The sequence below is a fragment of the Halichoerus grypus genome, chromosome 12 (genome assembly GCF_964656455.1).
Source record: "Halichoerus grypus chromosome 12, mHalGry1.hap1.1, whole genome shotgun sequence".
Classification (NCBI taxonomy): domain Eukaryota; kingdom Metazoa; phylum Chordata; class Mammalia; order Carnivora; family Phocidae; genus Halichoerus; species Halichoerus grypus.
In genome coordinates, this window is record NC_135723.1 from 69,892,295 (window position 1) to 69,908,284 (window position 15,990).

The 15,990-nt window shown below is 38.6% G+C and overlaps 1 protein-coding gene and 1 non-coding gene across 8 annotated transcripts in view; both read right to left on the reverse strand.

The window, feature by feature from the left end:
• DOCK4 (dedicator of cytokinesis 4) overlaps window positions 1–15,990 on the reverse strand; it is a 424,485-nt gene that overhangs the window by 75,990 nt on the left and 332,505 nt on the right. For all 7 annotated transcript variants that reach the window (XM_036066399.2, XM_036066398.2, XM_036066397.2 and 4 more), the window contains exons 28-29: window positions 2,490–2,565; window positions 424–524 (exon numbers count right to left, since the gene is read on the reverse strand). In XM_036066399.2, the coding sequence (XP_035922292.2) occupies window positions 424–524; window positions 2,490–2,565 (177 nt within the window). The remainder of the gene's footprint in view (window positions 1–423; window positions 525–2,489; window positions 2,566–15,990) is intronic.
• Window positions 2,955–3,027, reverse strand: TRNAL-CAG (transfer RNA leucine (anticodon CAG)). Its single transcript has one exon. It is a non-coding gene; the product is annotated as a tRNA-Leu (tRNA).

Genomic DNA, 15,990 nt, shown 5'->3' on the forward strand with positions numbered 1-15,990 from the left:
AAAGCAAACCTGATACAAAACCTTCAAAACAAAGAAGTATTTGTGTTTTTTTGGAATAGAGAAGTATTTATGTCTCTTCTGAATTAAAAGACACTGTAATTAAAGATGTTTAATGTAGATGTCTTGATGCTTCTAATGCAAATCCTTGTATAAATCCTTTAATAAAACAGATTTGTCCTCTATTTTAGTTGCTTCTAAAATATATTGATTCCTGAAAGATGGAGCTCCGCCCCCCCAGAGAAAAGTATAAGTAAGTTCAAAATTTCCAGAAAAGAGTGCTTCTTGTCCTCTTGCTCATTGCTTCTCCATTGTCATTTCCAGTTGTGGACATCTGATTTATAAATCATTTGAACTAAACACCCTCTTAAAAGCACAACATTTGATCTGCCTCATATCCCCACCCAATTATATACCGATACTTACTTTTCTAACACCTTTTTCTTTTTGGAAGGTGTGAACATCTCTAACTGCAGACACAATTGGTTTATAAAAATGACCGCAAGGTAAAAGTAGGAATCCCAGATCTAAAACAAGATTATAGTGTTACAAAAATATTTACAGATTAAGTGACATGATATCTTGGATTTGCTTCAAAAGTGATAAGTGGATGGGGGTACAGGTGAAATAAGATTGGCCCTGTGTGAATAATAGTCGAATCTGGATATGGGTGCATGGGGGTTCATCACACTATTCTCTCTGCTTTTACATATGCTTGAAATTTGCTGTAACAAAGTAAAGCAAAGAAATATTATCTATTTCTATACTGTTTCAGTGCCTTATCACAGGTTTCTTAAGCTCCCTGGTATATGTTAAATGTTTTGTTTCTCTTATAATATGTCTGAGTATCTCCATGGAAGCTGAGGTATAAGTTGGGTTATTTTATTCCTGTGAGAATTCATTTTTGGAACTCCTTTTAATGGAGAATTAAAAAAAAAAAAAGGCATACACTTCTCTGGATATGTTAATTGCTTTAAATTCAGACAGTATAAAAAAATTCCCTGCCCAGACATATCTTTTGAGTTTAAGGTTTCTTATATCAAAAACAGCACCAGAAAGAGATCAGAATAAAATTCCCAGAAATAAACTTAACCAAAAATATATGACATAATGGAAGGAAACTACTTCTTCACGGACACCAAGTAAAATTAGAAATAATAAGGAGAAACGTTGTAAAGAATTAATATCTTTTATATATAAAGAGCTCTTACAAACAAAAAATGTAAGACCAAGCAAAATAATGAACAAAAGTCAAGAGCAGATATTTCACAAAATATGAATTTTAGTAATTTCAGGTTGGTGTATATATAGGAAATCAAATATAATTGGTATAACCCTTAACTCAATAATTCCACTTACAAATATTTATCCAAAAAATAATTAAGGATATGTGCTAAGTTTTATTTTGTAAGAAGGCACATAGAAAGAGTGATTTATAAGAATACAATAGCAGAAACAACTTAATATTAAAAAGTAGAGTTGTGATTATGAAATTTTCATATATTTATTATTATATGGTATGATATACAGACATACTATACAACCTTTAAATTCCATTGGTTTTTACTGATTTGTGCTTTTTTATGTTTTCTAGTTATCCAATAGGGACAATTTACTCAATGTTGAATACGAAAAATGTTATTTAGAAAGAATAGGAAACACAGATGCCAAAACCCAAAAACATCGTTAAGAAGGGAAGCCAAAATAAGCATTGCCCATCTTTGTTTACCAATTATCATTTTCCGTTTAAAAAATAGTATATCAAGGGGTGCCGGGTTGGCTTAGTCGTTAAGCGTCTGCCTTCAGCTCAGGTCATGATCCCAGGGTCCTGGGATCAAGCCCCGCATTGGGCTCCCTGCTCAGTGGGAAACCTGCTTCTCCCTCTCCCACTCCCTCTGCTTGTGTTCCCTCTCTCGCTGTCTCCCTCTGTCAAATAAATAAATAAAATCTTACAAAATAGTATATCAAGAATTCTTAGGCATATCAAATTATATTATAGATGTAGAGAAAGTTCTGCCTTAAAGAATTTTACCAATCTTTCATTTTGTTTCTTTTCATTAATTCATTCTAAAAAAAATGTGATGATGGAGAAGTAAAGGAACTGAAGTGTTTACTTTGTAAACATTTTCTTCATATAAACTCTATTTTAAAAAATGTCTTAAAAACCTATGTTCTAAGTTCCCTTTGTCACACATGAGGACCATACAAGAAAGAAGAATGAAAATTTATAGTAACAACAAGGAACTACCTCCTCTTAAGCACTATGATTTCCACTAGGTTGATAAGCATGATTGTAGCCCTAACTTGTTCAGTAATGACAACTTCTAATATTATTCATCATGAAAGCTGATATAGCCCAAGATTAATTTAGGGTAGGTGGAGTAAATGTGTTTTCCTATTATTAAAAGAAAGAAAATATGGTAGGTAATTTCCTCAAGTATAAGGTAAAAGATTTCAGCTCAGGTAGGAGAGTCATCTGGATGGATACTTACCTTATAATCAAAGTTTTCATTTAAGAAGTTCTTACGAAGTGCATCAGACAGGTATAGAACTGTTGTAATAATAACGCTAGTGAAAAAAAAAAGAACATTTTAAGTTGGAAACTTTGCATTAGTGAAAATCATTTATTACATAAGAATAAAAAACAATTAAGGTAAAAGAAAACCTACAGGGGGCACCTGGATAGCTCAGTTGGTTAAGTGTCCAACTCTTGGTTTCAGCCCTGAGATCAAGCCCCATGTCAGGCTCTGTGCTCAGCTTGGAGTCAGCTTGGGATTCTTTTTTTCTCCTTCTCCCTCCCCTTCCGCTCACCACCCCCCACCCCACTGTCCCCAAATAAATACATAAATAAATAAATTTTTTAAAAAGGAAAAGAAAACCTTCAGGAAGCATGTGGAATAATATTATTTGAATACCATGTGCTAACTTTTTGAAAATTTTCTTTAAAGTAATCTCTACACCCAACATGGGGCTTGAACTCATGACCTCCAGATCCTGAGTCACATGCTCTACCAACTGAGCCAGCCAGGTGCCCCCAGTGTGGAACAATATTAGATAATTCATATTTGAAACAGGAAAAAAGGGACACCAGGTGAAAAAAAAAAAAAAATCAATCACTGAAGTTGGGTTCTTTGTAAAATGATACCCAGATCTATGAATTCATATGACTCAGGCAGAAATATATTAATCTCTAGCAGAAATTAATGCTTTTATTAATTTCTGAACAAAGCAAAATGATTAATCCAAATATAATATTCCATATTTGATTAACATGGAAGAAAGCCACACTTCAAAAAAAAATACAGAAAAAAAATGGAGCCCAAAGATGCAATCAATAAAATGACAGAATATATTGAGTATTTATTAGAGGTCTTCTCTCTGTTCTCCCCCTTTTAAGGTATTAGGGGTCAGGCAAGAGCTACGGAAGGCAGACTCCCTCTCTCTTGGTGACAGAATGCCACTAAAGAAACAATTACAGACTGTGAAATTGTCTATAACCCAGCACTAAGCTGAGGGAAACTGCCAGTGGGTGTTAAGGCAATTCAGAAAATGGGGCATCTCAGGGCTGGAGAAATTAGGGGAAGCCCGACAAGGGGACATATGCAGCCATGTGCAGCTTGCTAGGGAGATTAAAAGAGGATTTCGTGAGCATTCTTGGTTAATTCTAGAGTTAGGCAATTCATTCAAAACCTGCTCCTTTTTGTAGCTATATGAATTGACATTCAAAACTGAATGCATATCCAGTTGGTTCATTTAATATTACATATAGCATTACAGTGAAACAACACAGGCCATTCCCCAAAATACTATAAACTAATGGTATACATATATACATATGGCTGATACTCAAAACCTCCTCGACCTTTGCTGAGACGCATGCCCAATGGAGTGTCTGATGTGATGAGACTCCAGTTCTCACCACAGGATTTGGAATCAAGGGGTAGAGTTCTATGACTGCAAATAAAACAAAAGGAAACAAAACACCCCACCAACTTCACACCTTGATTATCCTACTGGTAAAACCTAGACTAGAGGGATATTTACTAATTAGAAGAATATTTAGAGCCTTTGAAGGACATAAAGGTTCATTATTGCTATCTGCTGGAAAACTCACTATGATAGCCTTCTCCTGGGATAGGAAAATATTAATAAGACTAAGGGGTCAGATGGTTGAATGAGAATAGCACAAGCTAAAGAAAGGGAAAGAGAAGAAAACCACCATTTCTCAGGCACCTGCTCCACTGTGAGTAGGCATGTACATTTTATATATGTCAATTACATCTTTCAACAACTCTTATGGTGAACGTTAGGTATAAGCAGAGCCTATGAAAATGAAAAGTCCCGTGGTGTCTCCAGCTCCCCAAACAGCAGATACCATCAGTGAATTTCCTACTAAAGAGATAAGTCACCTGCAAATAACAGTATAAAGTGGCAGTTTTCCACAGCCACTAGCAGAATTGATGATAACTGAAGAAATCATTAAAATTCCCAAAGTAGTTTATCTAAAACTTACATTATGAAACTAATGCTTAATTATCAGAAAATGGAATGCTATCAAGCAAGGAAGCAGTTCATTCTTAACACGTGGTTCTAAGCACAAACGTTCTGCTATGGTATTCAATGGAGAAATACACACAGTCCCACTACACCTGAGTTTCACATAAAAAAACCACCTTCTGGCCCACGACTGTAGCATGAATTGTTGTTCAGAAACAAGAGCATCCAGTGCTAGTGAAACATGGCATATCTGGGATTTAGACTATTGGACCTAAGGTCCTGGCAAGCAGCCAAAACATTCAACTTTCCAAAGTAAGAAGGTTATTCCACAGCAAAGATGACCCATTTGTTATTTATATGCTGGGTCCCAAACACAAATAAAATCCACAGTTCCCTGAACTGTGCTCGCTGGTAAAAAACATGGAGCCTCTGTGACCTTATTGTCAACCAGTGAGTCTTAACCTGGTTGCTCCCTGGAATCACCCAGGAGCCTTTAAAATACAGATAGATACCCCCAGAGATTCTAATGAATGGATTGGGTTACAACCTGGACATCAGGAGTGTTAGGACTCCCAGGTGATTCTCCTGTGCACCCAGAACTGAGAACCACTGCTCCAGACAAAGCAGTGCTTCTCAAACTTTAGTGGGTACCTGGTGATCTAGTTAAAATGCAGATTATGACTCAGTAGGCCTGGGGTGGGGCCTGAGATTCTGCCATTTCTTTTTTTTTTTTTTTTTTAATTTTTTTATTGTTATGTTAATCCCCATACATTACATCATTAGTTTTAGATATAGTGTTCCATGATTCATTGTTTGTGCATAACACCCAGTGCTCCATGCAGAACGTGCCCTCTTCAATACCCATCACCAGGCTAACCCATCCTCCCAACCCCCTCCCCTCTAGAACCCTCAGTTTGTTTTTCAGAGTCCATTGTCTCTCATGGTTCTTCTCCCCCTCCGATTTCCCCCCCTTCATTCTTCCCCTCCTGCTACATTCTTCTTCTTCTTTTTTTCTTTCTTAACATATATTGCATTATTTGTTTCAGAGGTACAGATCTGAGATTCAACACTCTTGCACAATTCACAGCGCTCACCAGAACACATACCCTCCCCAGTGTCCATCACCCAGTCACCCCATCCCTCCCACCCCACCCCCCACTCCAGCAACCCTCAGTTTGTTTCCTGAGATTAAGAATTCCTCATATCAGTGAGGTCATATGATACATGTCTTTCTCTGTTTGACTTATTTCGCTCAGCATAATACCCTCCAGTTCCATCCACGTCGTTGCAAATGGCAAGATCTTATTCCTTTTGATGGCTGCATAATATTCCATTGTATATATATACCACATCTTCTTTATCCATTCATCTGTTGATGGACATCTTGGCTCTTTCCACAGTTTGGCTATTGTGGACATTGCTGCTATAAACATCGGGGTGCACGTAGCCTTTCGGGTCCCTACTTTTGTATCTTTGGGGTAAATACCCAGTAGTGCAATTGCTGGATCATATGGTAGCTCTATTTTCAACTTTTTGAGGAACCTCCATACTGTTTTCCAGAGTGGCTGCACCAGCTTGCATTCCCACCAACAGTGTAGGAGGGTTCCCCTTTCTCCGCATCCCCGCCAACATCTGTCATTTCCTGACTTGTTAATTTTAGCCATTCTGACTGGTGTGAGGTGGTATCTCATTGAGGTTTTGATTTGGATTTCCCTGATGCCGAGCGATATTGAACACTTTTTCATGTGTCTGTTGGCCATTTGGATGTCTTCTTTGGAAAAATGTCTGTTCATGTCTTCTGCCCATTTCTTGATTGGATTCTTTGTTCTTTTGGTGTTGAGTTTGATGAGTTCTTTATAGATTTTGGATACTAGCCCTTTATCTGATATGTCATTTGCAAATATCTTCTCCCATTCTGTCAGTTGTCTCTTGGTTTTGTTGACTGTTTCCTTTGCTTTGCAAAAGCTTTTTATCTTGATGAAGTCCCAATAGTTCATTTTTGCCCTTGCTTCCCTTGCCTTTGGCGATGTTTCTAGGAAGAAGTTGCTGCGGCTGAGGTCGAAGAGGTTGCTGCCTGTGTTCTCCTTTAGGATTTTGATGGACTCCTGTCTCACATTGAGGTCTTTCAACCATTTGGAGTCTATTTTTGTGTGTGGTGTAAGGAAATGGTCCAGTTTCATTCTTCTGCATGTGGCTGTCCAATTTTCCCAACACCATTTGTTGAAGAGACTGTCTTTTTTCCATTGGACATTCTTTCCTGCTTTGTCAAAGATTAGTTGACCATAGAGTTGAGGGTCCATTTCTGGGCTCTCTATTCTGTTCCATTGATCTATGTGTCTGTTTTTGTGCCAGTACCATACTGTCTTGATGATGACAGCTTTGTAGTAGAGCTGGAAGTCTGGAATTGTGATGCCGCCAGCTTTGCTTTTCTTTTTCAACATTCCTCTGGCTATGCGGGGTCTTTTCTGGTTCCATACAAATTTTAGGATTATTTGTTCCATTTCTTTGAAGAAAGTGGATGGTATTTTGATGGGGATTGCATTGAATGTGTAGATTGCTCTAGGTAGGATTGACATCTTCACAATATTTGTTCTTCCAATCCATGAGCATGGAACGTTTTTCCATTTCTTTGTGTCTTCCTCAATTTCTTTCATGAGTATTTTATAGTTTTCTGAGTACAGATCCTTTGCCTCTTTGGTTAGATTTATTCCTAGGTATCTTATGGTTTTGGGTGCAATTGTAAATGGGATCGACTCCTTAATTTCTCTTTCTTCTGACTTGTTGTTGGTGTATAGGAATGCCACTGACTTCTGTGCATTGATTTTATATCCTGCCACTTTACTGAATTCCTGTATGAGTTCTAGCAGTTTTGGGGTGGAGTCTTTGGGATTTTCCACATAAAGTATCATATCATCTGCAAAGAGTGAGAGTTTGACTTCTTCCTTGCCAATTTGGATGCCTTTGATTTCTTTTTGTTGTCTGATTGCTGTGGCTAGGACTTCCAATACTATGTTGAATAGCAGTGGCGATAGTGGACATCCCTGCCGCGTTCCTGACCTTAGGGGGAAAGCTCTCAGTTTTTCCCCATTGAGAATGATATTCGCTGTAGGTTTTTCATAGATGGCTTTTATGATATTGAGGTATGTACCCTCTATCCCTATACTCTGAAGAGTTTTGATCAAGAAAGGATGCTGTACTTTGTCAAATGCTTTTTCTGCATCTATTGAGAGGATCATGTGATTCTTGTTCTTTCTTTTGTTAATGTATTGTATCACGTTGATTGATTTGCGGATGTTGAACCAACCTTGCAGCCCAGGGATAAATCCGACTTGGTCGTGGTGAATAATCCTTTTAATGTACTGTTGGATCCTATTGGCTAGTATTTTGGTGAGAATTTTTGCATCCATATTCATCAGGGATATTGGTCTGTAATTCTCCTTTTTGATGGGGTCTTTGTCTGGTTTTGGGATCAAGGTAATGCTGGCCTCATAAAATGAGTTTGGAAGTTTTCCTTCCATTTCTATTTTTTGGAACAGTTTCAGAAGGATAGGTATTAATTCTTCTTTAAATGTTTGGTAGAATTCCCCTGGGAAGCCATCTGGCCCTGGGCTTTTGTGTTTTGGGAGATTTTTGATGACTGCTTCTATTTCCTTAGTGGTTATAGGTCTGTTCAGGTTTTCTATTTCTTCCTGGTTCAGTTTTGGTAGTTGATACATCTCTAGGAATGCATCCATTACTTCCAGGTTATTTAGTTTGCTGGCATAGAGTTGCTCATAATATGTTCTTATAATTGTTTGTATTTCTTTGGTGTTGGTTGTGATTTCTCCTCTTTCATTCATGATTTTGTTGATTTGGGTCATTTCTCTTTTCTTTTTGATAAGTCTGGCCAGGGGCTTATCAATCTTGTTAATTCTTTCAAAGAACCAGCTCCTAGTTTCGTTGATCTGTTCTACTGTTCTTTTGGTTTCTATTTCATTGATTTCTGCTCTGATCTTTATTATTTCTCTTCTCCTGCTGGGTTTAGGCTTTATTTGCTGTTCTTTCTCCAGCTCCTTTAGGTGTAGGGTTAGGTTGTGTACTTGAGACCTTTCTTGTTTCTTGAGAAAGGCTTGTATTGCTATATACTTTCCTCTTAGGACTGCCTTTGCTGTATCCCAAAGATTTTGAATAGTTGTGTTTTCATTTTCATTGGTTTCCATGAATTTTTTTAATTCTTCTTTAATTTCCTGATTGACCCATTCATTCTTCAGTAGGATGCTCTTTAGCCTCCATGTATTTGAGTTCTTTCTGACTTTCCTCTTGTGATTGAGTTCTAGTTTCAAAGCATTGTGGTCTGAAAATAGGCAGGGGATGATCCCAATCTTCTGGTACTGGTTGAGACCTGATTTATGACCTAGGATGTGATCTATTCTGGAGAATGTTCCATGGGCACTAGAGAAGAATGTGTATTCCGTTGCTTTGGGATGGAATGTTCTGAATATGTCTGTGAAGTCCATTTGGTCCAGTGTGTCATTTAAAGTCTTTATTTCCTTGTTGATCTTTTGCTTAGACGATCTGTCCATTTCAGTGAGGGGGGTGTTAAAGTCCCCCACTATTATTGTATTGTTGTCGATGTGTTTCTTTGCTTTTGTTATTAATTGCCTTATATAATTGGTTGCTCCCATGTTAGGGGCATAGATATTTACAATTGTTAGATCTTCTTGTTGGATAGACCCTTTAAGTATGATATAGTGTCCTTCCTCATCTCTTATTACAGTCTTTGGTTTAAAATCTAATTTGTCTGATATAAGGATTGCCACCCCAGCTTTCTTTTGGTGTCCATTAGCATGGTAAATGGTTTTCCACCCCCTCACTTTCAATCTGGGGGTGTCTTTGGGTCTAAAATGAGTCTCTTGCAGACAGCATATCGATGGGTCTTGTTTTTTAATCCAATCTGATAGCCTGTGTCTTTTGATTGGGGCATTTAGCCCATTTACATTCAGGGTAACTATTGAAAGATAGGAGTTCAGTGCCATTGTATTGCCTGTAAAGTGACTGTTACTGTATATTGTTTGTGTTCCTTTCTGGTCTATGTTGCTTTTAGGCTCTCTCTTTGCTTAGAGGACCCCTTTCAAGATCTCTTGTAGGGCTGGTTTCGTGTTTGCAAATTCCTTTAGTTTTTGTTTGTCCTGGAAGCTTTTTATCTCTCCTTCAATTTTCAATGACAGCCTAGCTGGATATAGTATTCTTGGCTGCATATTTTTCTCATTTAGTGCTCTGAATATGTCCTGCCAGTCCTTTCTGGCCTGCCAGGTCTCTGTGGATAAGTCTGTTGCCAATCTAATGTTTCTACCATTGTAGGTTACATATCTCTTCTCCCGAGCTGCTTTCAGGATTTTCTCTTTGTCTCTGAGACTCGTAAGTTTTACTATTAGATGTCAGGGTGTTGACCTATTTTTATTGATTTTGAGAGGGGTTCTCTGTGCTTCCTGGATTTTGATGCCTGTTTCCTTCCCCAAATTAGGGAAGTTCTCTGCTATAATTTGCTCCATTATACCTTCTGCACCTCTCTCTCTTTCTTCTTCTTCTGGGATCCCAATTATTCTAATGTTGTTTCGTCTTATGGTATCGTTTATCTCTCGAATTCTGCCCTCGTGATCCAGTAGTTGTTTATCTCTCTTTTTCTCAGCTTCTTTATTTTCCATCATTTGGTCTTCTATCTCACTGATTCTTTCTTCTGCCTCATTTATCCTAGCAGTTAGCGCCCCCATATTTGATTGCACCTCATTAATAGCCTTTTTGATTTCTACTTGGTTCGATTTTAGTTCTTTTACTTCTCCAGAAAGGGTTTCTCTAATAACTTCCATGTTTTTTTCAAGCCCAGCTAGTATCTTTAAAGTGATGATTCTGAACTCTAGATCTGACATCGTACTAATGTCCGTATTGAGTAGGTCCCTGGCAGTCGGTACTACCTCTTGTTCTTTTTGTTGAGGTGATTTTTTCCGTCTTGTCATTTTGTGCAGAGGAGAATAGATTAATGAGAGAACAAAATGCTAGCAGGGTAACAACGTCCCCAGAAAATATACTCTAAACAAATCAGAAAAGACCTGAAGCAGTGGGAAAAGAAAGGGAAAGAGAGAAAAAAGAAAAGGAAAGAAAAAAAGAAAAAAGAAAAAGATAAAGATAAAAACAAACAAAAGCAGAACAAAACAAAACAAAACAAAAACAGAATGTGATCAAATATGATCAGGCTGGATTATAGATCCGTGCCACACACTAGATTTTGGGTGTATTTTGGTCTGTTAAAAGAAAGTCCCTCCCAAAATTTTAAAGAAAGAAAAACTTATATATGTACAAAAATAAGGGTTGATATGATGAAGGGATGGAATATAACTGTAAAGATGGAAATTATAAAAAATTTTAAAAAAGGATTTGATAAGTTGTTTGAAAAAAGAAAGAAGAGGATTAAAAAAAAAAAGAAGAAAGAAAAAAGGGAGAGAATGTGATCAGGCAGGGGAGTAGAAAAAAACCATACACTATAGATTTAGAGTATATTTTGATCTGTTAGAAGAAACTATCTCAAGATTTTAAAGAGAGAACAACTTATATATATATGCCAAAAATACGGGTAACTACTATGAAGGGATAGAATATGACTTTAAAAATGAAAAATAAAAATGTTTTTTTTTAAAAAAGGGATTGATAAGATGTTGGTTGAAAAAGGGAAAAAGAAAAATTCAAAAAAAAAGAAAAAAGGAAAAAAGGAAAAAAGACAGTTAAAAAAAATAATTAACTTTGAAAGACTAAAGAATCATGGTAAAAAAGCCATGAATTCTATGTGCAGTATTCCCCTAGCGCTGGAGTTCTGCCGTTCTCATTGATCGGTAAACTTGGTCTTGGCTGGCTGTTCTCGCTGATCTTCTGGGGGAGGGGCCTGTTGCCGTGGTTCCCAAATGTCTTTGCCGGAGGCAAAATTGCCCCGCCCTTGCCGGTCCGGGCTAAGTAATCTGCTCGGGTTTGCTCTCCGGAGCTTTTGTTCCCTGTAAGCTTTCCGTACAGCTTTGGAGGCGGAGAGTGAAAATGGTGGCCTCCCAGTCTCCGACCCGGCGGGAGATTCAGCCATTTCTAACAAGCTCCAGGGGATGCTCATGCTGTTCATCCTTGGTCCACCCTTTGAAGAGCAAAGCTCTCCAGAGGCCTAAGCCAGATAAACATTCCAACAAACTCTGTTTCACATTCTCCTGGCTTCTAGCATTTTAGGCCAGTCATTATACTTGGTCATTCTTTGAGGGAGCATGCAGTCCTTGTTCTAGATTCAATACCTCGTCCTGTCACCAAGGCCGCTTTATTATTAGGCACAAGAGGCAGAGGGCATAGGACCTACAATCTTTTCAGGAGCTTTGGAAAATATTGAGACCTGAAAAGATGTTATGGGACCAAAAATTAAAACCGCAAAATAAAAACTAAAAAAAGGTTAATTATATATCTGTAGAATGCAACATTACTTATATCATTTATTGTCCAATTTCATATTTAGGCAACTTCTATTGTATTAAAAAAAAGTATAGGTTACTTTTTACAACTTTACAAGAATTCCTAAATATACAGAAATGCTGAGAAATCCCAAGCAGTTGGAGTTAAATGACTCACTCATAGGCCAATAATTTAAAAAGCAAAATGTAAAAATTGCTTTTTACTTCTTTTCTTCAGTAAAATGTGGCATGTGGGTCTATTTAATATGTTTGATAGGCTGAGAGGTAAGACCTCCAAAAACAAGACTTCCCAAAACTAGAAGGACCTAAAGTGAGTCTACTTCAAATGCGTTCCATTTATGCTTAAAACATTCAGCTCAAGTCACAGAGGCAGCTCCCAGAGCTTTTTATGGTAACTCAGCACTGAGTCAGGATCCTGGCACACAGGTCTCCAAGCCAGCTAAAGGCAGTTATACATTATTGCTCCTTCATTGTAGTTGATATCTGTGGTGTTTAGAGATCTTTCTTTACTTGTTCCAATTTTTCCAAAACAATGTGGCTCCTTTGGTTTTATTCTTTTACTCATGACTCAGTTTTTGAATATAAGGACATTTCAAAATCTCAGCACACCACTTCAATAGCCAAGAAAGGTTTGCAATCTGTTACTACAAATGGTCAAATGACTGATATCTGCCATAGAAGTATAGGCACAAGGATGACTTCTGACAACCTTCATCTATGGTACAGCACGGTAAAATTTACATATAAAAGAGGAACTAGAGCACAGGAAATCAAAGTTATTGCTTCAAGATTTTCAGTTCCCACCTCATTCTGGCATTTAGAAAGTATTTTTAAAGAAAGACTACCTCCCTCCTCTAGAAATCTCATCTATTCTAATTTGTTGTAAACTATTCCAACTTGTTAACGTGCTTAAGCAAAAGCCCACCCCCACAAATTATACCTGGACTGGGAGAAGCACCTTTGTGGATAAACTGGGTAGCAAAAGACTAATGTTTACACAATGAAAATCTAGGGAATTCTAATCATGGAGAAAAACAACTTCCCTACAACCTGGTGGGTTAATAGGGGCAGAAGAAATCAGCACAAAGACACTTGGGGCAGATGAAAATCCTGGAAGGCCATCAAGGGAACTGATCTAAGCTAGTGGTCCTCAAACTTTAGAGCCATGACAAAATCACCTTGAGGATTCATAAGACTTCAGCGCCTCACCACCACCGAGGGCCTGGTGAGTTCCAGATGGGGCCCAACCAGACGCTTCTAAAGCACGTGATCATCCTGCCTCGTTTTGGGGACTGTGTTACAGATGGAGGAGAAGACAGCCAAGGGTTGGATCTTGGACAGCAGTGATGCTGGGGGATCTGGCCTTGTTAACCACTGCTTCACCAAGGGCCTAGCCCACAGTAAGTTTTACTGAATGACTGTAGCCTCACAACTATATGTAAACCTATGCTTTGTTATACTTATTTGCTGTACTAGGTAATTCTAAAATGAGAAGCTTGTACAACATTTTATGCCTTTTTAAAAGCTATTTTGAAGAACAGACTGAAGGCACTCCAAGTGGAGGGCACAGCATAAGCCAAAATGGAAGCAGGAAATGGAGTGATTGGGCTTTTAGTCAAGTGTGCCGTATGGGTGAGGAAGAACAAACCAAGATTGAAATGGAGGAATTTAGGGATTTTAAAAACTCCCTTGACCTTCTCCACTGAGTGGTACTGGCAGAAAGTCACTCACGTGTCAACAGGCTCAGGTTTAGCCTATCAGGCTCAGATCTTAAGGAAGCCTTTAGTTCATGGATCCATTCTTCCTACCAGCTCCTCACAACTCACCAGGACATGGAGTATGCGGGAGGTTCTTGCGTAAATATTTGCTGTCACTATTTAAGTTTGGCACATTCATCTGAGTAATAGATAGTTTTGGTAAAAATCAGTATCTTATCTCTCCCTTGGACTGTAAAATTGTTCAAGGATTATTACCCTAATAGAAAAACACCACCACCAACAACAAAATACAGTAGTAGCGGTGTTGGTGGGTGCTCAACAGATTAGCTGCTCGACCACCCAACTTTTCATCGTCTCTATCACATACTCTGTCTTCCTTCCTGTTACAGTGCCAAGGCTCCTAGCTAAGGCCAAGCTTTTTTTGTGTGCACAATTTCAGAGCTACTCTAAGTGTGGCAAGCTTCTTTCACTGAGAAAGTCTTATCACAAAAAGCATTGTCAGCTAACCTAAACTGCATGCCTACGTGGTTGGTTTAATTTCCAGTGCAAGCTGATTGTGCACAGGTAACAGGCAGTTCTCAAAGGGCACACAGCAATTCTGCACTTAGCCCAACCCCACTTCCCACCCCCCCCCAAGCTTGTTCCTTCACTTATTCCTGTTTTCTTTAGTAGCACCAGTATTTCTGTCTTTGCTGATCCATTCCTATTTGTAAACTAAAATACTGTATTATTCCATATTTTAAAAAGAGTCCTCGTCCCTTAACTCCTTCCAGATGTAGCCCCATTTCTCTGCTTCCTTTCACAGCAAAACTTCTAATGAGCTGTTTTCACTTTCTTAATTCCTAGCTGTTCTTGAATTCACTCTAATAAGGCTTTCTCCTCCATCGCTGCGCTGAAAGAGCACATGCCATGGTCATCAATATCTACACAACACTGCCAAATCTGGGGGCAACTGTCAGTCTTCATCATCTCCAATCTCCCAACAGCTCTTGATACTTCTACCTTCATGGAATACCTTCTTCACAGGACAGTATACTCTGCTGGTTCTCACCTTAAATCATGGGCTGCTCCTTTTCAGTCTCTTTTGCTGGATGCTTCTCCATGTTCTGGCCTTTAAAATGGCAGCATGCTCTATAGCCCAGTGCTAAGTACTTTTTTCTTTTTAATCTACTCTCTTCCAGGTGCTCTCATTCAGTGCCATGGCTTCAAATATCATCCATATCATCCAATGACCCTCAAATGCACACCTCTAGCCCTAACCTCTTCCCTCAGCTCCATAGAAGCAGGTGTAGCTTCCTCTTCTATGTTTCCACTAAGATATCGAAGAGTATTTCAAACTTCTGTTTCACATAAGATTCTTCACCTTCCCCACCCCCAAAGCTGCTCCTCTCAGTATTTCCCCACCAAAGTGAATGGCACCACCATTCATCCTTCTGTTCAGGCCAAAATTCTAAAGGCCATCTTCCATTTTTTCTCTGCCACCCACATCCAGTCATCTGCAAGTTATGTTATCTCAATCTTCAAAATCGATCTTCTTACTACCTTCACTGCCATCTACCTGTTCGAGCCATTAGCTGGATTGCTGTATTAAGCTTCTAACTGGTCCTTCTTGGTTTCTCTCTTTTTTTAAAAAATATTTTATTTATTTATTTGAGAGAGAGAGAGAGCGTGCACAAGTGGGGGGGGAGGAAGGGGCAGAGGGAGAAGCAGACTCCCAACTGAGCAGGGAGCCCACGTGATGCTCGATCCCAGGACCCTGAGATCATGACCTGAGCTGAAGGCAGACACTTAACCAACTGAGCCACACAGGTGCCCCCTTCTTGGTTTCTCTTAATGTTTCTCTACTCCCTAATATTTGGGCCCTGTCTTCCTCTTCTAACCTCATTGTTACTGGCTCCTTCTCTCCTCATGTTCCAGCCACACTAATAGTCTTTCAGTTTCTTGAATGTGCCATATTCACTCTGACCACAGGGCCTTTGTATAAGCTATTTCTGCTGATAAGAACATTCTTCCTTTGCTGTCTGCCTGTTAACTCCTGCTTTGGCTTTCAGCTCAAGTTTCACTTCCTAATGAAAGAGCCTTCCAATCCCAGTCCAGAACAAAGTTCCTTTCATAAACATTTTCAAAGAACTATGCTCTATCTTTATGGCATTTATTTTATACTTTAGGTATTGGAAAAGATTTGCTGAGTGGATGGGTCAGTAAATGAATGAATGACCTTCCCTAAGAATCTTTGGTTCCACAAGTCACCTATTTGCTACACTGATCTCATTTGAAAGCTAAATTACTTGAAGGTACTAGTCAAC